Source organism: Triturus cristatus, chromosome 7 (genome assembly GCF_964204655.1).
Source record: "Triturus cristatus chromosome 7, aTriCri1.1, whole genome shotgun sequence".
Lineage (NCBI taxonomy): Eukaryota > Metazoa > Chordata > Amphibia > Caudata > Salamandridae > Triturus > Triturus cristatus.
The window spans coordinates 866,092,428-866,115,574 of record NC_140590.1 but is presented as its reverse complement, the minus strand read 5'-3'; the positions used below and the strand labels follow the sequence as shown (position 1 = coordinate 866,115,574).

Sequence of the window (23,147 nt, the reverse complement as noted above, 5' to 3'; positions counted from 1 at the left end):
CTTTTCATCGGAGCGGTTCTCGATTCGGCGCAGTTCCGGGTTCATCCACCGGAACAGCGGGTCCGGGATATACAGGCCCTGATTCCCATCTTTCGGCCTCTATTCTGGGTTTCGGTCAGGCTAGTGTTGCGGCTTCTGGGGCTGATGGCCTCCTGCATCCTACTAGTGCATCATGCCAGGCGACGCATGCGGGCTCTGCAGTGGGACCTGAAGTTTCAGTGGGCCCAGCATCACGGCGACCTGTCCGACCATGTCTTGATCTCGGAGGGCACTGTACAGCAGTTGCAGTGGTGGCTCACGGACCGCAATTGGGTCACGGGCAAGAGCCTCTCCCTACCCCTACCGGAGCATGTCGTAGTGACGGATGCGTCCCTCCTGGGATGGGGTGGTCATATGGGAGAGGCGGAGATCAGAGGCCTCTGGTCTCCGGCAGAGTCTCGCCTCCACATCAACTTGTTGGAGCTGAGAGCGATCCGACTTGCACTGAAAGCCTTCCTTCCCTCTGTCCGGGGAAGTGTCGTGCAGGTGTTCACGGACAACACCGCCGCCATGTGGTATTGCAACAAACAGGGCGGGGTGGGGTCGTGGACCCTTTGTCAGGAGGCTCTGCGCCTCTGGACATGGCTGGAACACCAGGGCATCACCCTGGTGGTTCAACATCTGGCAGGTTCTCTGAACGCCAGAGCAGACAAACTCAGCCGCCGGTGCATGATGGATCACGAATGGCGTCTGAACTCCGAGGTGGCGCAAGGTCTCTTTCAGCAGTGGGGAGAGCCTTGGCTAGATCTATTCGCCACCGACGAGAACGCGCAATGTCAGCAGTTCTGCGCGTTGGAATTTCCAAGGCGGCACTCGCTCGGCGACGCTTTTCGTCGCGAGTGGAGTTGCGGTCTGTTGTACGCCTTTCCGCCTATACCACTTCTGCCCAGAGTGCTGAAGAAGATCAAGCGCGACCGGGCCCAAGTCATCTTGGTGGCTCCGGATTGGGCACGAAGGTACTGGTATCCCGAGCTACTCAGTATGTTGACCGATCCTCCGATACGTCTGCCCCTTCGGGAGGATCTTCTGTCGCAGCAGCAGGGGACGGTCCTCCACCTGAACCTGTCCAGCCTCCACCTCCATGCGTGGAGATTGAGCGGCGGCAGTTGATGCCATTTGACTTGCCTCCTGAAGTCTGTGATATCATTCTGGCAGCCAGGCGTCCCTCCACAAAGACGGTATACGCCTGCCGGTGGAACAAATTTGTGGCATGGTGCACAGCAAAGGCTGTGGATCTCCTTTCCGCCCCTCTTTCTGAGGTTCTCCTCTTTCTTTGGCCCGGCAGGGCTCTGCCCTGGGCACCTTGAAAGGTTATCTTGCTGCTCTCTCTGCCTTCTTACGGCTTCCAGATCAGCCCTCTCTTTTCAAGTCCCCTATAGTGTCACGCTTTCTTAAAGGCATTACTCACACGTTCCCTCCTGTCCCTTTCGTAATGCCTCAGTGGGACTTGAATCTTGTCTTGACATTCCTGATATGCGCTCCCTTTGAGCCTCTTGACAATTGTCCTCTTCGTCTTCTAACTCTTAAGACTGCTTTCCTGGTCGCCATCACCTCGGCTAGACGGGTGAGTGAGCTCCAGGCTCTATCGTCCAAGCCTCCTTTTCTATCTGTTCATCCGGACAAGGTTGTCCTTCGGCCTCGTCCTTACTTTCTACCGAAAGTGGTGACCCCCTTTCATCTTGGGCAATCTGTCACCTTGCCCACCTTCTTTCCGCCTCCGCATCCTTCCAAAGAGGAAGAGCGGCTCCACCGTCTGGACCCAAAACGTGCGCTCTCCTTTTATTTGGACCGCACTAAACAGTTCCGGGTGGACGACCAGCTTTTCGTTGGCTACATGGGTGCAAAGAAGGGAAAAGCTGTACACAAACGGACCATCTCCCGGTGGGTCGTTTTGTGTATAAAAATCTGTTATTCCTTGGCAAAAAAGGAACCGCCTGTTGGGCTGCGCGCCCATTCTACTCAGGCCACAGCGGCTACTACTGCTTTGGGACGGGGGGGTCCCTTTGCAGGACATCTGTCAGGCGGCAACGTGGGCTTCGCTGCACACGTTTGCCAGGCATTATTGCCTGGACAGCCAAGTCCGGAGGGATGGCTTCTTTGGCCGTTCTGTCCTCCAGGACTTTCTGGTGTGATCTTGGTTCGCAGACCCACCACCGGGGTTGGTATTGCTTGGGTATCTTTTCTAAGGTGAGGAATCTAACTAACGTGTTTCTTTCAGATGAACAAGTTACTTACTTATTAGTTAGTTAGATTACTCACCGACCCACCCATCCTCCCCGTTCTGCGAACTGACATCTAGGGTTAAGGCTATCCCTTTCAGGGCCCTAGAATTTTTTGGCACCAGGGTCGGTATCCTGCATGGCTCTGCATTCCTGGCGCGGAAGGCTATGTACAAGAACTGACGTCAGCGCGCGAGGGCGGCGTCTAAGTACACCGACAACGTCATTCCGGCGCCCGACGCCGACGACAGACGCGGAGCCGCAGACGACGCCTAGCGACGCGCAAGGGGTATTGCTGACGAAAAATCTTCCAGATCCAGTCTGACGCCTGGGGATATTCTAAGGTGAGGAATCTAACTAACTAATGTTTCTTACAGATACATAGTTACCGAAGGTAAGTAACTTGTTCTATAACGCCACAACCTTAAATCTACAGGTTGGCGCAGCGTGTGTACCTTAGGCAAACAGCCAATGACAGATGTCACTCTACCTGACTTATGCAGGTGAGTGACGCTATTCATAGACATTTCGCTATAAGGGCACAGTATGTCTGAACACTCCACATCTTTTGTGAAATAACAGACTTGTGATTATTTATTTAACAATTGATGTTGATGAAATATTTTGAATTGTTACTTTTGCATACTTTGGAATGTCATTTTTGGGTTAAATGTATAGTTCATTTTCAAACTGATGTAACTGCACAGCTTGTTGTTTATGTCTCATTCACAGGTCCAACCGGTAAATCCATTTGTTCTAATTTCTTGGATCACTGGTTTAGTATTTTAAATCCAACAAACCGATGCGTTATTATTCTGGGTTTTTCTCCCATCACTTTTTCACACAGCAGTAGCTATAATAGAGATACTGATGAAAGCCACAACACTTCCTAGGTCTTAGGCTGAAACATGTTAACTACTCAGTACGACTACATCGAATGTTTGCAGTCGTACTTTTTGCTTTCTGTTTTGAACCCTAGCACATAGTAGCACAAATAAAACTAATTAGGCTAACCCTTTAGCTAATTTTATTCACCCACCAACTTCCACTGCATATTTCCCATCGCCCCACCTCTCACATTGGGTTTTAGGAATACCCCTTACATCTGAAAACATCCCTGAGCTCCTCCCTCGCAGCAAGGGCGTTGTAGCCTGCATCATGACCAGGCTTGATAATGCGAGAAGGATTCTCCATGATGAAGCATGACACCTTCGGTGTGTGAGGGGAAACAGTCCTTAAAAGGGAACTTCCCACACCAGTTTGTTTCTCTTCTTTGACATCACTTAGTCTCTTCAGATCCAAGGGCCCTGTGTGTATTGAGTTTTTGACTGGGGAGCTTGCCCTCGTTGGTCCCGCTTTACTCCTCAGGCCACTATTTTCTTAATGGTGTAGCATAATATTTACATAATACAATTGTACAGTAGGTTGCAGTGCAATCACCTGGGAGTCAGTATTCGAATATTTACTGTTGTGCCAGTGCTTCAGAAACAAGACAGTTTGTGTTTTACAACAACAGTGAGCATATGCAAATGCTTAAAGAGTACCAAAGGCCCTTGGAGGTAAGAAGGAAGGGAGCAGATCATCTACATCTAATAGACAGCATCTGGATAATTTCCAGAGAAATTTTCTTTCCTCTGCCAGTACCTAAAAGAGCGAAGCTAGAAAGAGCAGTTTTTGCAGAATCACCAGTATCTCAATAGTTGAGGAGGGATTACCTGCATCTAAGGTCTAACATCTTGGTGTCACCTGGGACCTAAGCGGTCGTAAGCTTCAGGCAGCAGCATTACCTATATGCAACAGACCTGTCCCAGACTGCCTTAGAACCTCGGCCTTTCATGTAGCATGCCATTTCTGGACCTGTCCAGTTCAGAGTATGGATTCCGATATAGGAACACTGGAGAGTGGGGAACAAAGAACTACGCCATATGTCTTAGGACATACAGGTTTGTCCTCCTAGCTTACTTTAATCTACAAAGTCTATTTTTTCTTCTCTTTACACACTTTTTAAAAATGCAGTTTATTTTTGTTTAGGACTGTGTAAACCCTTTTTTTGTAATTGATCTTATGTTTACTAACGATTTTGTGCTTCTGTTTTAGAATACTGCTTTATTATGCACATATACATAAAGGTCAAAACTACCTTTTAAAGAAATCGTCATGATGTTCTTAAAATACAGACCCTGCAGCTAAAGTTTCTACTTCTTCCAATTAAGCAGTTGTGGAAATTGTGGCAAAGGAAAAAGTTTATTGTCCATGATCCCGAGGTGTCTTCAAGTCTGCAACTAATTCGAACATAATTATCTTGCTTTTGAAAACAACAACCTAATACCACATCTTCACCACCACATGTCTCTTCTTGAGAAGGTAGTTATGGTCAAGACTACTTTTATGATTGATCGTCTGAGAGGTTCAAAATAGCACACAGCTAGAAAAAAGTGGATACTTCAGTAGGGAACCTAAAGAAGGCTGGGTTAAATTATCGCTTCATACAATACTGCCTGACTATTTCTTTATATGCTAACAAAATTCGTATTTTGTTTTTCAAAACTACGGAAAACACAAACAAGTTATGCCCTTTCCTACTTAAAATTGTTACTATGCAGATGAGAAGCATGCAAACCTTCAAATCCCCCTGCAATTTAGGTGCACGCTATTGGAAGGCGTTTTCGTCTCAGACCGTTCTTTTTCTCTTAGAGAGAACAATGAAAAAACCCAAAAAGAAACACTTTCCCAATAATATGGTTGTGTGATACAGGTTGCACACTAAGTACTTCCCTCAAAAGCACAGCAACCAAGGTAGGTACAAAAAGAAACAAGGGTGACAAGATTTAGTTCAATAGTACTTTTACCATTCCCTGTAGTCTGGTGCTTCAGTAACACTTCTCAGAGAACACTAATAATCACATAACAAGCATTGGCAAAGCCACTAGGTCTCGCCAATGTGAGAGCTATTGCTTTGCCAATGGTGTACAGTAGCATGAATGCTGTGCAGCATGGCTAAAAGTTGAGGAAAAAAGTGCTAAGATGCATTCAGAGCTGCATGCTGTGTCGTAGCGTTTTTTTTCTATTCATTCTTATGTTGGGTGGGGTTTGGGACAATACAGATAACAGGAGTGTGAGAGAATAAGCAACACAGCAATGGAAGAGCAATGGTTGGCAGAGGAATATGCTACACGCACAATGGGAAGGAAGAAGTAACACGGATAAAGATGGGGGATAGGGGGGAAGAAACACTAAAAATAAGAAGCAACACAAAGAAAAATAGTACTTCAATCACAGCACGACCAGCGGAAGAACACTAATCAAGAGGAAGCAATCAAGTATTGGTCCCTGCTCCACACAAAAGAAGAGTAACTGAATTACAAAGGAGCAAGTAAGAGTGACAATAAAGTTGATGAATGGTAAGCAGTAAGCACGCTACCAGCCCCTTATGGAAAATAATCTCTCTCGCAAGTGAGAGCGCATGCTTGATCACAGCAAAAACTGGCTTAGGAGTTTCATATATTTGGTGTGGGCAGCGAGACTAGTGCTTGCTGTCACTTGGATGCTCCATTGTGAAACACTAACAACATGACCCTTTGATGGGGCAAGCCAGCAGCCTCAATCTGGCCTTGAGTCACTTACCATATCTGGCCCACAGCTGGGGCTGTACTCCAGAGCATTCTCGGATCAGGATGGGAAATTCAGGGTTCGCCTTCTTTAACTCCACGTAGTGCTGTTCGATGAAATCCCTGTAGAAAACGAAATGCCAAGTTATACACCATCTGTGACAATAGAGTACATTTTCTGAAATAAGTGCACATAACTGCCAGGTTTACCTAGCACAAGGTATCTGAATTAAATACTAGCCGGATTGTCTGTGGTAACTAGAAACGGACATGGGATATATTTTGAGCGAATTCTTGTAAGAAACATTCCTTTCAAGCAAGATTAAATATATATATTGCAGCAAAAGGGATTTGTCAATTATGTTTCCCATCACATACAGAAAACTCTAAGGGTGTTGTCACGGAAAAGGAAGCCATATCTGATCCAGAGGGCAGATTATGTTGTGGTCCAAGGACGGGTTGCTTTTTTAACATTCCCAAAACTTATGTGCTTAATACAATCTGCCAAAGTCTATAAAGATCCCCTGACCAACATCGCCACGTATAAAATGCAACAATTAGTGGGAAAGCAATAGGACTACAGCCCTGCATTTGGTCTTAGAAAGCCCACATTTCTACTCTTAGGTAATAATTCAAGACAACAGCCTATGTTGCTTAAGATCACATGCTGTGCACTACCTGCCACTCTAGTGTTCAGTTCCGAATATTACAGGTTAATTTATTTCAAGAGCGTAAGTTTCAGTTTGAAGAATAATTTTGGGACATGTACCCAAAACGTGCAGTGCATCAGCACGCACAACCCCACCTAGGATCGGTTTTTTCCACCAACAGGTTCATAGCCAAAGATTGGTGGTCTGTTTTCTAAGTTGTACCATGGGGGTAACAATGGAGTTTCTAGCACAACAAATCTATATGGTACAGAGAAACATTGACAGATGCAGCAGCACGAAGGTCTCTGCAGTAGATTTTTATTTTAAAGCACTGAACTAAAGCATCATTAACCATTGAATCCTGCAAGTTTCATACTTGCCTTCCAAGTGATATGAATAAGACTCTTGAAAAGGGCACATACTTTGAGAGTGGGGGCGGGGGATGTAGGATGAGGCAGCATAACGGAAATTGTACGTTTTCAATGTTGTACTCGGTCATACAAAGAACACAATAATCATGAATGTATCTTGTGCATTCCTCAGGATGAAGAAGAAAGGGGATCGGCATTTAAGTGTTTAATGTGTTGATTGTCTACCTGTAACAGTCATGATCCTAAATCAGCTTTTTATACCACCACTGAGTCGAAAGAACCAAACGAAGTAGATTCTGGCTGTGTGAACAATGTCTCAAGAGTCCTTTGGAGGTAGTGAACCAGGAGGAAGAAGTACAATTGTGATGATCAAGGGTCTTCACAAGAATTTGAGCTGTATACATGTAGCGGTACCTATACTCCCACTTCAGTTTGCAAAACAGATGCCTCCAGCATAAGAGAGGCGCTCTAAACACGCAACACACTAAAGGGACCAAGAGGAATCCTACTGGTCACTTAAGGACTTGGGAAAGCCTGCCTCAAATCACAAGGCGTTTCAATTCCAGAAAAACAACATTTCAATGCAGGAATAAAAACCACCTAAAAAAAAAAAATAAGATAGAGGGCATGTTCTCTTTAGGTGTTGCTTTGCAACGAAGTCTGTTTCCGTCCAGAAAAAAAGCCTGGGGACAAGGGAATGGTTCCTCGATAAATCACACAGAAGAAAATCTGGATTCTACACAAAAATAAGTTTTCACACTGACCACTTTGTAGGAAGTACTCAGATAGAGGTTTTCGGGCTCACAGACATGGCCAAATCAACCAGTCTTTAGTCTACTACTACTACATTCAGGCAAGACTGGTACTAAGCAAAAAAAAAAACACAAAAAAAATCACCTTTGATGATGCTGTTTCACCCAAGCAATTACGAGATCGTGGTGAGAGCACCGACTGGACGTACAGAAACACCACAGATATCGCACCGCCTCGCTTGCTTTCTACCCTCTCAGGCTACAAAGGCAACTATCGACCACACACAGATATCGGACTCTTAATCGGCCAGATCTGACCCTCCAACCGCCAGTGGTGCTGGGTAAGACTGGATTGGGCTGTATGCAATATCGTCTTGAGGAGGTTGATCGTTGGAGACTGTACCTCCATTGTGCCTCAACACTGCATATGCCCCAAGCGCTACACCAGACACTGCAGTTATACTAAAACAACATTAGAGACCAGACTGGCTCTGAACTCCCGTAAAATACAACCAGCTTAGTGAAGATTTCTTCCATCTAACCAGTGTCATTATTATGCATTCTCCCGCTCACTCTCACTGGTCACCCGGCTGCGAGTAAACGTCTAAGAATGGGAAAGACCGACCAGCAGCAAACTAAATTACCATTCGTGCCCCGACGAACATCAAGGCTCCCAGGCGCCACGGCTGACGCGGATCCGGACACAGACCCAGGATCAGAAGCCAAGATGGAGGCTGCCCATAATGCCATCCACCACATTGATGGCAAGATAGATGCACTTACTATCAGGATGGACCACATATCCGCCCGAATAGACAAACATGGTGAGCGCTTAGAGGAAGCCGAACAGCGGATATCGACAGTTGAAGATGAATCCCATGCAACTACTTCTAAATGCTCCGACATAGCAAAATTCCTAGAGGATACAAGCAAAGAATGAGGATCTCGAATCAAGATCACGTCGCAACAATCTACGCATCATGGATGTACCAGAGATCACCAATAGTGGCAAACTTGAGGACTATGTAGAGACAATGCTAAAGGACCTGTTTGGATCAGAACAATTCTCACCAATGCTCATTGTAGAAAGAGCGCACAGGTCCCTTGCACCGAAACCACCACCGGGAGCTCCCCCGAGGGCTATAGTAGCCCGAATTCAGAACTATCGCTACCGTGATGCAGCATTGCACCTAGCCAGAGATAAACAACCCCTGGAATATAACAGCTGTGAGATAGCCTTCTACCCAGACTTCACTCTCTGTCCAGCTTGCTCTCAAGGAATTCAGCCCGGTGAAGAAGAAGCTTCATGACATGAGCATCCCCTATGCCATGGTATACCCTGCCAGACTCCGTGTCACCCATGCGGGCAAAACTCTCATCCTGTCAACACCCCAGGCTGCGCAGGAATTCCTTAAATATGTTAAACAAAAATCTGCACGTGATACTCGCTCAAATCTACAATCTGATTCATTCTACGACATAATGTAGTCCTGTAAACGTCTCACTGCTGTACTTAATCCCAGAGGTTGGTGCCATACTTGATCACTGGCATAGGCTAAAACACTATGTTCATTACAAAAAAATACTGCGGCTTTCTATTATTTCCAACTTGGACTTTAGAACAGATGCAGGTACTGAGTAAGTTACACCCACTTGTTCTGCCACTCCATCTGTAAGCTAACTGTTATTTTCTGATATATGCTTTGTACCAAAAGGTCCAATATGGTACCACTAACTAATAACAGCCCAATTGCTGCAGCTATATGTAATTCTGTCGCTTCGGCCTCCACCTGCATGTGGATGGAATACCGAGCACCTAGCTGCCCCTCAACGGTAAACCCCATCACAATTATGTTACAGTTTAAACTTGAAGTTCCGGTTTGTCTTTGGCATGGTTGGGATGCTAAAGTCTACGTTAAGTTTAGCCAGGCAACCAACAAGCACTCAACACACAGTATACGCATAATACTCCACATTATACTCAATTCCAAGGCCATTATACTCAATTCCAAGCAGTACATTTTGAGGGCAGACGAGGTACTTTAATACAGTACACCAAGAATCAAATCTACTCACGCGATGCATAACACGGTAAGCACCACACCACTGAAACTAGTTACATGGCATGTAAGGGGACTTAACAACCCCCGCAAGATCAGGCAGGTCCTTGCGTACTTAGACAGGCATCAAATAAGCATTGCTCTGTGGCAAGAAACCCATCTGCTCCAAACCAAAGCTGATGCACTAGGAAAAAGAAGGGTGGCTGATTCCTCCTACTCAACATACGCCAGAGGCGTCATCACATTGATACGCAAAGGGACACATTTTGTACACGAACAAACGCTCACTGATAGCAAAGGCCGGTATGTCAGTTATAGGCGCACTACGAGGCTCCAAGATGGGAATCATCAACGTATATGGTCCCAATATAGACGACCCAGCCTTCTTCACAAACTTATGGTGCACTCCTAGAACTCTCCCACCTATGGAACTGATTTGGGGAGGCGACTTTAATGTTACACTTAATGACACATATGATTGATCTCCTGCAACCACTGAACACCATCACCGTGCAGCCTCAGTTATCCTTAATGGAATGATAGAATTCCACATGCAAGATATCTGGCGAATGCGCAACCCACAGACGCTAGAAAGCACCCACTCCTCCACTATACACGCTAGCTGGGTGAGACTCGATTATTGGTTACTCACGGACTCCACTTGCGCGTGGGCACACGACATACAGCACCTACCAAAAACTCTTTCGGCCCATAAACCGGTCGTACTGTCTCTTCACATCCAGACATAATCCTCCTCCGTTTATCTGGCACTTCAACGCCACCTCCCTACTTGACCCCATCTATAAAGAGACTATACACAGGGCCAAAAAAGATCTTTCACCTCATCACAAATTCAGTAGATAGTGCTGGTACTTTATGGGAAGCGTTTGAAGCGAACGTGCGTGGTGTGTGCATTAGCACAACAGCTGGTATCTTAAAAGACATACGCATACAACTAAGTAACAGTGAAGCATGGATAAAGCGGCTGGAAACAGAATACGACACTCCCCACAATACGGCTTTTTTAGGGGCAATTAGGGATGAAGTTACCCATTATAATAAACTTGCAGAGGATGAACTGAAATACATCACCCGCCGGTACAAAGCTCGTAGACTGGGAGAAGGGGGCAGGCCAGGTCGCTATCTGGCGCAACAAATACACATAGAACACAAACAGCATATTGTGTTGAAAATGATAATCGTGAAAACATAACGCACTATGACAACCAGGGCATACTAAATACCTTCATAGACACGTACGGTGAACTCTACTCTGCACGTGATACAGCAAACACACAAGAAATACTAGATTATCTAGAGGACATAGCACTTGTATGGCTCACAGATGATCAGCAAGAATTTCTAGCGCAACCCATCAGAGTGGAGGAGGTGCAGACTGCCATAAAGTTCCTACCCAATGGCAAAACCCCTGGGCCTGACAGCTTTACCGGGGAATTTTAAAAAGCCTACTCAGAGCTGATCAGTCCCTATATTGTAGAAATGTATGACGAAGCCTATAACAGTCAGAATCTCCCCCAACATTACGAGAAGCATTAATCGTAGCTCTGTTAAAACCGGATAAACAGCCAGAACATTCGGAATCATATAGACCACTTTCCTTAATCAATACTGATGTTAAGATCCTGGCTAAGATCATTGCCACAAGGTTACAACCTTTTATGCAAATAATAGTCCACCCGGATCAATCCGGTTTCATACCGAATCGATCAACCTCCCATAACCTACGCACAATCTTTGCACTCTTGCATCAATTATATCCAGAGTTAGAGGCAGCGGCTGTCCTTTTAATACAGCCAAAGCCTTTGACTCCATTGAGTGGGTATATTTGTTTGCAATTTTACAAAGGATAGGTCTACCACCCATGCTTTTAAATTGGATTAAGTTACTATAAACCAAGCCAATTGCACGTATAAAAGTAAATGGCCACATTTCAGATGCCATAAACATGCAAAGAGGTACAAGGCAGGGTTGCCCCTTATCGCCTCTACTATTCTCTATCGCAATAGAACCACTTGCTTGCAAAATCCGTCAAAGATAGGCCCACACTGCGTGAAGATTCCACCTTCGTCCTGTTGGAATCTCGATGTATGCAGACGATATGGTGCTCTATGTCCGATACCCGAGCCAGAATCTCGAACCAATCCTTGGAGAATATATCAAATTTGGCCGACAATCTGGCCTGCAGATCAATTGGAACAAATCCGCCATACTAGCACGGACTAAACTCACTAAACCTCAACCATTGGCATTCCCATTATTTGGCAAACAGACCCCATTAAATATCTAGGTATATGGATACATCGCAAACAAGAAATAGTACTTAGAACTAATTATGGCACTGCCGTAGATAAAATAGAGATGCAAATAAATAGGTGGATTACACTCCCCCTATCAGTAGCAGATCGAATATCACTCGTAAAAATGGTGATCCTACCCAAACTACTATACCTTTTCACAAATTTCCCAATCACCCTTCGATCTCCAATATTTAGCAGATTACGTGCACTTCTTACACAATTAATATGGGTGGGCAAGCAAGCACGGATACGATTACAAACTCTAACCTTACCATACGCTTCGGGAGGATTTGCGGTTCCTGACCTGTTTTTATATTACCTATGTGCCCAAGCGCAATATGCCTACTATTGGTATCACCCGATTCGATACATGCCACATCTAGCGGTGGAAGCCGGTGATGCAAACCCCATTAAATTAACGAGTATTTTGACACATAAGCAGCCGCATCTGACCAACCAGGAGATTAACACAATACGAACCACCACAGACGCCTGGCTACGAATCGGTCATTTAGCAAACAAACTCCCACTCTATGCACCGAACATGCGATTGGCGCAACATCCCTCCTTATCAGTCACTCAGGACAAGGGGAGTCTGGAGCTACCAGAACAAGATGGCATCACCCTGATCGGTTATATCAATGGGATATTCATCAAACCAGGTAACTTCTCATATGTCAATAACCAGACAATTCTATTTAAATTCACCTTTCATACTCAAGGAAGTCATAAAGAAATTATATCCCTCCTATCCAAATGAACCCCCCAAACTGGACGCGTTGCAATTACTCATCACCACCCCGCACAACAACCACATGGTGGCAAAACTTTACAGAACCATACAATCTGAAATAGGCACCAGCACTTTAAAGGCACATGAAAAATTGAACCTGCTGCTGGACACACCTATTAGTGAGGCAGACTGGCAATCTTGCTGTGCACTTACTACCCTACTCACTCACAACGGGAATTTACGTATTATTCACTATAAGTATGTGCATCAAGCTTACCACACTCCATTGAAATTGCACAAATATGGTCTACGTGAAAATGCGAACTGTAAGAGATGTGGATATGATCAAGCTGATTTTATTCACTTAGCATGAGAATGATCGGGTGCAGATTTATTGGAATCAAGTGGTAACTATGTTGTGCAAAATTCTGAACTGTACATTACCCTGCACACCGCAATGTCGTCTGTTATGCCACGTGATACTGCTAAAATCCACAAAGAAAAAGTTAGCTGCCATAGAACTATTACTGGCGAAACAGAGAGTAGCGATGCATTGGGACAGCAAAAGAATCACCCACAGTGAAACAATGGATAATGGACTCAATCTACTGTAAAAACAATTAAATATATTCAGAAGAGCTACCGACTGCTTCTAAGCCCGCTAATTTTTGGGAGCTTCTTACTGCTTATTTGAATGACAACCCTGATTTATTAACAAATGTTGTATGAATTGTGCCTTTTGAATGCCTTCAAACTCTGAATCTGAGATCAGGCCATTATATACTGTACTGTGTTGAACTATGTAATGATTATTATGCAAAATCAAATATGCCAGAACTGTTTGTTATTCTTGCACTGGCATAGATGCTAGGAGAAAGACCATGCACAGAAGCATGTTTTAAGAAAATAAATAAATCACTGCAGCCTACTCTTCTTGCCTTGCACCAGATTTGATAGCCAACACCCATTCTTCCTTGAAGGTGTAACCAGCAAAATCATTTGAAGAGAGGGCTGCACTCGCAGATTCATTGATAACAGGGTAAAAAAAGCATTACAATTGTCTAAAATTCAACAACTCAGGAGTATGGTCATATATTTTAACTGAAACAATCATTGGCATAGCCAATAGGTCTTGCTTTTGGGACCTTATAAGTGTTTAGCCATGCAACAGTCGCATAACTAAATACTTCTAAGGTCCCAAAAGCAAGACCTATTGGCTATGCCAAGGATTGTTTCTGTCTGCTCTGTAGTAATGGCGGCGCATGGGTGCCACCATTACTACATAGAAGTAATGAACAGGGGGAAAAAAAACTGGCTCACGGAGAACATCAAGCGGCCGTGCGGTCGCGAAAGTGAGGCGCCCGCGCACATGCACTGTATCTCTAGGCTACAGTGGTAGCACTTTTTTGAGCCCTCACAAAAAGTCTCGCCAGACCAGCGCATGCGCTGGGTCAGGCGAGACCTAAAAAACAAAGGACAAAGTAACGCTATACTTAGGTGAATATGTCAGTGACAACATTAACGTTTTGAACAACAAAAAAACGAAATTCACTAGTTATGGTTAGCAGAGCTAACCATAACTTGTGCCCCCACCATGCACTGCTTATGTCCTCACATCACTAAAGACCTATGACCTCATTGATGTCATATCAAATTACATCATTGATGCCATCATCCAAGATTTGCATAAAATAAACTGGTATAGAATTAGTGCTATGAAAGTAAGTGCAAAATAGCTCGGAATATTATGAAGCATCATTACTGCTACCATACATACAACCCCCATAGGTAAAGCAAGCTTGTGTTATGTGCAACACTGACCCTATACCATACACTTCATGGGTAGCAGAGTTCATGTTGACTATGAACCACAGATGAAAGGGTAACCGATACTGCACACAGTGTTCAATCTGTATACAACTGTTCAGGGAAAACCAAGTTCCTCCTGATACTGAACCTCTCTGTTACATAACAAATGCCCTCCTTCGGACAGTCTACCTGTATCACCCCCGACAGTCACTGAACCTAAATTGAGAAAAGAAGTGGAAAAGTGCGTACTATTACCTGTTAAAACTGTTTACTTTATGAAGTCCTTACTTTGTACCACACTGTTTTCAAGCAATGAAATTCTCATGAGAAATGCACCACAGAGTATTAAAAACTATCTACTAAGAACATTGTACACTCTATGCAAAAATTGTCCAAAGAGTGACTATTCATTTAAAATAACCAAGGTCTGACGGTGCTAAAGATCATACTACCTGCAGACTTCATGCAGGGGTGAAAACTGTACAGATAGGCCATCTTCTGAAGCAAAACAAGTACATGTACATAGGTTAGTACCTTGTGCACACAGTCTTCTATGTTAAGAAGAAATTGTCAAGCTGAGACGAATTGATCTAATAACTCAAGGCTGCTTACAGTACTTACTATATGGTATGTAGAATCTTTGCCCTGCTGGAAAGTTTTTCTGCAGTTCCAAAAAACTTGTGTGGAACATAATGAACACAAATCGTCAATTGTCACTTACACAGAGAGGTATTCTTCTAAACAAAAATGTATAATGTGTTCAATACATCTACACACCTATGGTGCATTAGGAGCACGTGCATTTTGTAAACAATTCTACCGATTAGTCCAGCACAGGCTGTACAAAATTAGGTAGAAAAGTATGATGGTAGTTACCAGACACTATGTAAACTATAAAACTGACACGCTTATTGAATGATGTCATAAAGTATGTCATATGTAATATGTGAGGTCATAAGCATTGCATTGGGGGTGTACATTGTTTTTTTAAGACATTCTTTGAGTATTAGCAATGAAGACACTTAAGAACAAGAAATACGTCAACAACAGCCATCAGTAACCACGTCAGAGTAATCAAGCATACTGGTCACAAGCATATCTGCATAGGAGTAATTCAGGTAGGAAATTAATCAACAATACCCCTGTACATTTGCCCAGTCGACTCAAGTAATCCAGCACTGAAAGCTTAGACCCTATAAGACATTCAAGCATCGATGGGATCGGAAGAGTATCCCTCCCCATCGAAAGAGGACTGCCAGGTACCTGCAGGGTCTAAAACCTCAGCAAGCAGCTCCCCCATTGCTCCAACTTATCTCCCACCTTATCATCATGCCTACACTTTCTCAGTCACACTTCCTCCACCACCACCCGTTCAGCCAAAACCGCCCACTCAATGCTCATAACTAGGAATCGCCTGCCCCATCCATGTGATTGCTACATGTCCTTTAGCCAGCAGAAACAGCAATCGTAGAACCTTAAATGCCCAACAGACAGAAGGTAGGCTCTAGCGAACATGGGATGGGTACCACCTACTGCACCCTAGCTATCACACTCACCCAGAACGTCTGCCCTGGTGGACAGACCCACAGCAAATGCAAAAAAGAAGCCACCTGGTGCTGGCAGCGGAGCCTATTGGGTGGATTGTACTGATCTATTTTTGCAAGAACACAGGTGTTCTGTACAGGCAGTGCAAGAAATGGAAATAAGTTTAAACATGGTATTAGACTAAATAGATTTCACCAACGCACACATACAGCCCCATTGAGCGTCCTCAAGTTCCATCCTCAGGTCACAATCCCAGGCTGCTCTTGTGAAAAGGGGGGGGGGGGGGCTTGGAGGGGGTACACGCCTTATCTGCTGTCATGGCTTTGTAGAATAAAAAACAATTCTCACCAGGGCACCTTCATGCACACTATATGGCATTGTGGGCCAATCCAGGAATTCTGGCGTACTACACACATAATTATGAGCGAAGTACTGGGGGTTGAGATCCAGCAGGAGGCGCCCAGATGCCTCCTAAACATTTGGGAACCAACAGATCTCACTACCTATGCCACACAATGGGTCACACTCGGCTGTATGATAGCTAAAAGAAACATTGCGCAGATCTGGGGGGGCCCCGCATGCACCCACCATTACAAACTGGAAACAAGATCTTGACTGGTGCATGCAAAGAGAAGTTTGTGTACATGGCTCGGGGCTGTCCCCGTAAATGGTCTAAGATATGGTCCTCTTGGAACTCGTATCGTGGGAACATCTGTACCCCTCCCCGCACACACGATGATGTCTCCCCATCCTTGTGATTTCCACAACGTATGCTTACTGTATTACTATGTATATTGAACCATGTGATACCCTCTGTATTGACTGTTGGATACTATGCCATGTTGTCGAGTCTGTTCAATAAAAAGATTTATAAAAAAATAAAAAAATAAAAATAAAAAAAAAACACAGAAAGTGTGGGAAGCGCTCTGTGCCCTAGGAGTCGAGGGCCCACTTAGCCATAGCAGAAAGACTGGCTTGTTGGAGGAACTGCCCCGCTCCCCCACCGAAACTAGTCCATGCATTGTCAAATTAGATGAATTCCACGTAACGGTCATGTGTGTGGAATCTGGGAGCACCCTAAAGGCCTGTAGTCCCCAGAACGGAAAGTTCCTAGCCAAGGGGGCCGGTTTCAAAACCACTTACTCTGTACATTCCTATAAGGAAGCAGTCTGTTTAACGAGGCACGACACCTGGCTGACATCTCGCGCCGCGCACCCTCCCCCCAGGGGAAGGCCAGACAGTATTCTTCCAAGTTCAGGACCGCCAGTTCTCCCCCCCCCCCCTCCCCCTCCTCCTCCAGCGGCAGGAATAGAAAGTCCCTCCCATCTCAGCTACGACGCCCTACCCATATTAAGGAAGTAAGCAGGGAATGCAATTGCCTAAACGCCACCTTGGGAAGACAGTTAAATGAAAGTTAAATGGAATATAGATACTGGGGCAAAAACACCATGTTCGAGGCATATGAGCTGCAGATTACACTGTGCATAGATCGCCATCTGGTGTTGGGCAGTTGCAGTTGTCTTTCTCTTGGAAAGTCTTTGGAAGTCACAAGGTATGTGACTCCTCCTTTGGATCATATTGCGCATGGGCTTCGGCTCCATCCTCAGATTGTTTTTTTCCGCCAACGGGCTTGGATGTGTTCTTCGAGCTCCAGTTCGGAACCATTCCAGTTTTCCCATTCGGCGCACAATCCTTCCCCGTTCGACGGTATTGTCTCGATCGTGTTCTCCACACTCGACACGACTCTCCTCGATCGAAGTCTTCGATTCCAGTCGTCGACGAAGGCCTTCGGGCCTACCTGGGCCTCCTGTCCTGGCTGATGGAAAGGACGCCATTAAAAAGTGTCCTCGATGTGGGTCAAAGTTTCCCCACACCGATCTACATGAGGTGTGCAACCTCTGCCTCTCCCCAGAACACGAGGCAAGGGACTGTCCAGCTTTCGCCTCCTTCCGATCGAAGACGACGATTCAGGACCGATGAGCAAGGAGAACGATGGTTCACTCGTCGACTTCGATCCCCGACGACATCTTCGAAGAAGGCATCAATGTTCCGGAACAGCACACCGAAGAAGGCCTCGTCAGCGCCTCCGAAGCTGATGACTCCGACGTCGAGGACATCACTCCGGCACAGAGGGGCGCGAGTACAGACGTCGACCCAAAACCCCCCTCCACGCCATTAGAAAAGCCTTCGGTCACGCCTTCGGGCCTAGGTATACACCGAGAGACTGCTTCCCATACCTCGCATCTGGGCCCGGTTAAGAAGCCCATCAAGCCTTCAGGCAGCTCGGGCTCAAGCCAGCCTACCCTCTGTGCCGAAAAACTCTCATCCACACCGGCACCGAAAAAGAAAACACCCCTTTCCTCGTCCGCGCCGAGCTCGACACCAAAGCACTCGGCGCCGAAGACTGGCACCGGCTCCTCGGCACCGATAACATCCTCGGAGTGGAGCAAGAAACCGTAGAGCCTCGACTCCCAAGCCTCGAAGCCGAAACTCACCTCGGAACCGAGGAAGACAAAAGACATTTCTAAACCCCACGGTTCCAGACAAAGAAATAGTGCCGAATCGACGCCTAAAAAACCCACGGCTCCAACACCATTGGCACCGAAAGATCTGTCCCCTACAGATCAATTGTTTCGACCCGATCCTTACAAAAAAACCCTCGTAAAGGATCCAAAGACTGGGCATTTGACGCTAGGCACCAGAAAAAGACAACTGGACAAGCCTGCACCAGCTCCACCACCAAAAAGGAGAGACTTTGCCACCTCACCTTTGAGGATTCCTTCACCTCCTCCTCCTCCGCCTCCCCCACCCCATCATTCTCCCACACCATCTCCAGATGAGGAGGAGGATGATGATGATGATGATGATGATGACATTATCTACGACACAGGGGACGGAGCGGACAACCAACCAACAGGGGACCCTACTCCTACAGGCTCCCCAGACCCATGGGATGACTACAACATCCCAGACGTCCCCAACGTCCCGCAGGGCGATCTTTACCCTTCCAGACCCTACCCTCAGAGGACACAATGGGCTTTAACCAGCTACTCCATAGGGCTGCCCACTACCACGGGGTTGATCTCCACACAGACCCCGTGGAGGAGGATTTCCTCTTAGATACATTTGACACTGCACAGAGGTCCACCTCAATTCTGCCCATGCTTAAGGGGGTTATTAAACACGCACCAGAGGTCTTTAAAGACCCGGTTAGGGCAAGGGTCAGCAACCCTCGCATTGAGAAGAAATATAAGGCCGCCCCAACAGATCCAACCTACATTAGAGGCCCAGCACCACTAGACTCCCTGGTAGTCTCCAATTCGAGACAACGTGCCAATTCCCAGGCATCAGGTGTGGCTCCACTGCCAGATAAGGAGTCTAAACTCCTGGATGCCTCTGGCAAGCGGACAGCGTCCCAAGCGGCCAACATATGGCGCATTGCTAACACCCAAGCGCTCCTAGCCAGATATGACAGGGCACATTATGATGAGCTGGAGTCAATATTGCAACACCTCCCTGACAAATATAAACATAGGGCCAACGAACTCATTCAGGAGGATAAAACTATCACTAATGACTCCATCCGTTGTGCCCTCGATGCAGCTGACACCGCCTCCAGGGCAATAAATACTAGCGTCCTTCTGCGTAGGCATGCCTGGCTACGTATTTCAGGGTTCAAACCCGAGGTTCAGCGTTCCATCCTCAACCACCCCTTTGATGAGAAACACCTGTTTGGCCCTAATGTCGACAGAGCCCTCGAAAAAATGAAAAAGGACACAGACACTATGGGAGCCTTGCAGTCGCAAGCTCCCAGGCGCTCCTTTCGCCGTTCCTCCTTTAGAAGCACCACCAGAGGCTCCACTTCCTACAAGGCCCTTACCCAATCCACCTTCACTAGGGGTTACCAAAGAGGCAGTTACAGGGGTAACAACAACAAAGGCAGAGGCAAAACTAACACCTCCACCCCCACCCAGTGACTTCCCTCCACTCCCCCCAGACTATTCCACTCCAGTGGCAGACTCCACAATTTCCTTCCTGTCTGGGCTACCATCACCTCAGACAGATGGGTGCAACAGATAATTCAATCAGGCTACTTTCTAGAACTAACATCTACCCCCAACCATTCCACACAAACAGTGCCCAATGTCAAGGGAACATTTGGCACTTTAAAAGCAGGAGGTTATCTCCCTCCTACAAAAAAGTGCAATAGAACCAGTTCCTACCCACCAACAAAACAAGGGAGTTTACTCCCTATATTTTCTCATACCAAAAAAGGACGTCTCTCTAAGACCCATTCTGGACCTCAGACCCCTAAACCAATACATACACTCAGACCACTTTCAGATGGTCACACTCCAGCAGGTGCTTCCTCTGCTCTCCCAGAACGACTTCCTTGCCACCATAGACCTCAAGGACGCCTATTTCCACATTCCCGTTCACATCGCTCACAGGAAGTTTCTCAGATTCATAGTGGACGGTCAGCACTACCAATTCAAAGTACTCCCATTCGGAGTCACCACAGCACCACAAGTGTTTACCAAGTGCCTAGCGGTAGTGGCAGCACACCTGAGAAGACAACACATCCACGTCTTCCCATACCTAGACAACTGGCTCATAAAAGCCAGCTCATACAACCAGTGTGTACAACACACTCACGCCACTATCCAACTACTTCACGACCTGGGCTTCATAGTAAACTACGTCAAGTCCCATTTGCATCCGTCCCACAATACCTCGGTGCCACCATAGACACCTCAAGAGCGTTTGTCTACCCAAGTCCCGCCAGGATAGCAAGCATACAGGCTCTTCGCGCCAAATTTCAACCACAACACTCTCTTCCAGACCGAGTGTTTATGCAACTTATAGGGATGATGGCCTCTAGAATATTCATTGTACCTCATGCAAGACTCCAGATGCATCCGCTCCAAGAGTGCTTGGCACGCCAATGGAACCAGGCTCAGGGTCAATTATCAGATCTGGTGTTGGTAGACGGTCGTGGCCACCGCTCTCTGCCGTGGTGGACCAGCAAAAACCTTTCCAAAAGGCGAACGTTCATAGAGCCGGTTCCTCAAATAGTTCTAACTGCGGACGCATCGCTCTTCGGCTGGGGAGCTCACCTACTACATCACACCATGCAGGGCAGGTGGACACCTCAACAAACGTTACTCCACATCAACCATCTGGAGTTACTGGCCATATTCCTAGCCCTAAAAGCCTTTCAAACACGTCTCAGGCAAGGCTGTCTTAGTCCGCACAGACAACATGACAGCCATGTACTACATCCAAAAACAGGGCGGCACACACTCTCTGCAGCTCTCTCAGCTAGCACAGAGCATATGGAGGTGGGCCATACCTCAAAACATTTTTCTACTAGCCCAGCATGTTCCAGGAGTCCAAAATAACATTGCAGATCTGTTGCGCCGTCAAACACAACAGATCCACGAGTTGGAACTTCATCCACAAGTTCTTCAACCATTCTTTCAAATGTGGGGGCAACCACAGATCGACCTCTTCGCCACCCACGAAAACACCAAATGCCCAAGCTTCGCCACCAGATATCCACACCCATTGTCCAAAGGCAATGCGATATGGATGAACTGGTCAGGCAGATTTGCGTACGCTTTTCCACCTCTCCCACTCATTGCATTAGTGGTGCGCAAACTACAGCAACATTCCCTAACTCTCCTCCTAGTTGCTCCGACTTGGGCCAGACAACCGTGGTACACCACATTGCTGGAACTCTCCGTAGTTACGCACCAAAAGTTACACCTCTCTCCACGCCTCTTAACCCAGAACCATGGAGAGATCAGGCACCCAGACACAGCTCAGCGCAACCTTGCGATCTGGCTCCTGAAATCCTAGAATTTGGTTACCTTCATCTTCCCCCTGACTATATGAACGTCACTAAAGAAGCTAGACGACCTACCACTAGAGCTTGCAACGCAGCCAAGTGGAAACGTTTCGTGATCTATTGTCAAGAACGTCAATCTCTTAGATGTGTCTATCCAACACATCATAGGCTACTTACTACACCTACAAAGATGCAACCTAGCCTACACGTCTATTAGACTACACCTTGCTGCCATGGCAGCATATCTACAAAATAGACAGCATCTATCACTCTTCAGAGTACCTGCCATAAAAGCCTTCATGGAAGGCCTTAAGAGAATAATTCCCCCCAGAGTGCCACCCTCACCTGTGTGGAACCTAAACATCGTTCTCAAGACTAATGGGGCCTCCATTTGAACCTGTACATAAATGTGAGCTTCAATTTTTAACATGGAAAACTGCTGTCCTTATAGCCATTACTCCGCTCAGAAGGGTCAATGAGATACAAGCACTCGCCATTCAGGAACCCGTTCTGTAAATGCATCATAATAAGGTTGTTCTCCGCATTAATGCAAAATTACTTCCTAAAGTCATTTCTCCCTTTCACCTCAATCAATCTGTGGAACTGCCCGTATTCTTCTCGCAGCCACAAACCATTGCAGAAAGAGCTCTACACACCCTAGATGTCAAAAGAGCTTTACTCCTCTACATCGAGAAAACACAACCTTTTCGTAAGACCAATCAATTATTTGTGTCTTTCTCACCACCACACAAAGGCAACCCCATCTCCAAATCTGGGATAGCTAAGTGGATTGTTAAATGCATACAGATTTGCTACCACAAAGAAAAACGAACGCTATCTGTTCCCCCTAAAGCCCACTCTACACGTAAGATAGGGGCTTCCATGGCATTTTTAGGAAACATCCCCTTAGATGATATCTGCAGAGCAGCTACATGGTCTACACCGCACACTTTCACTAAACACTATTGTGTAGATGTGCAAACTAAGCAACAAGCTAGTGTGGGCCAGGCTGTCGTCAAAACATTGTTTCAAACAACTGCAACAGATACTGGTGGTCGCCGCTAGGAGCGAGTACTGCTATATAATCTATGCACAGTGTGTAATCTGCAGCTCATATGCCTCGAACGGAATATGCTACTTACCAGTATGCATCTCTTCTTGGCATGTAGAGCTGCAGATCTACACACGCCCA

General features: G+C 46.1%; 1 protein-coding gene across 1 annotated transcript in view; it reads right to left on the bottom strand.

Annotated features, from left to right (window-relative positions):
• Positions 1–23,147, bottom strand: part of NDUFA2 (NADH:ubiquinone oxidoreductase subunit A2) — a 70,812-nt gene that overhangs the window by 3,855 nt on the left and 43,810 nt on the right. Inside the window, exon 2 of the mRNA XM_085617813.1 lies at positions 5,883–5,989. Within this exon, the coding sequence (XP_085473939.1) occupies positions 5,883–5,989 (107 nt within the window). The remainder of the gene's footprint in view (positions 1–5,882; positions 5,990–23,147) is intronic.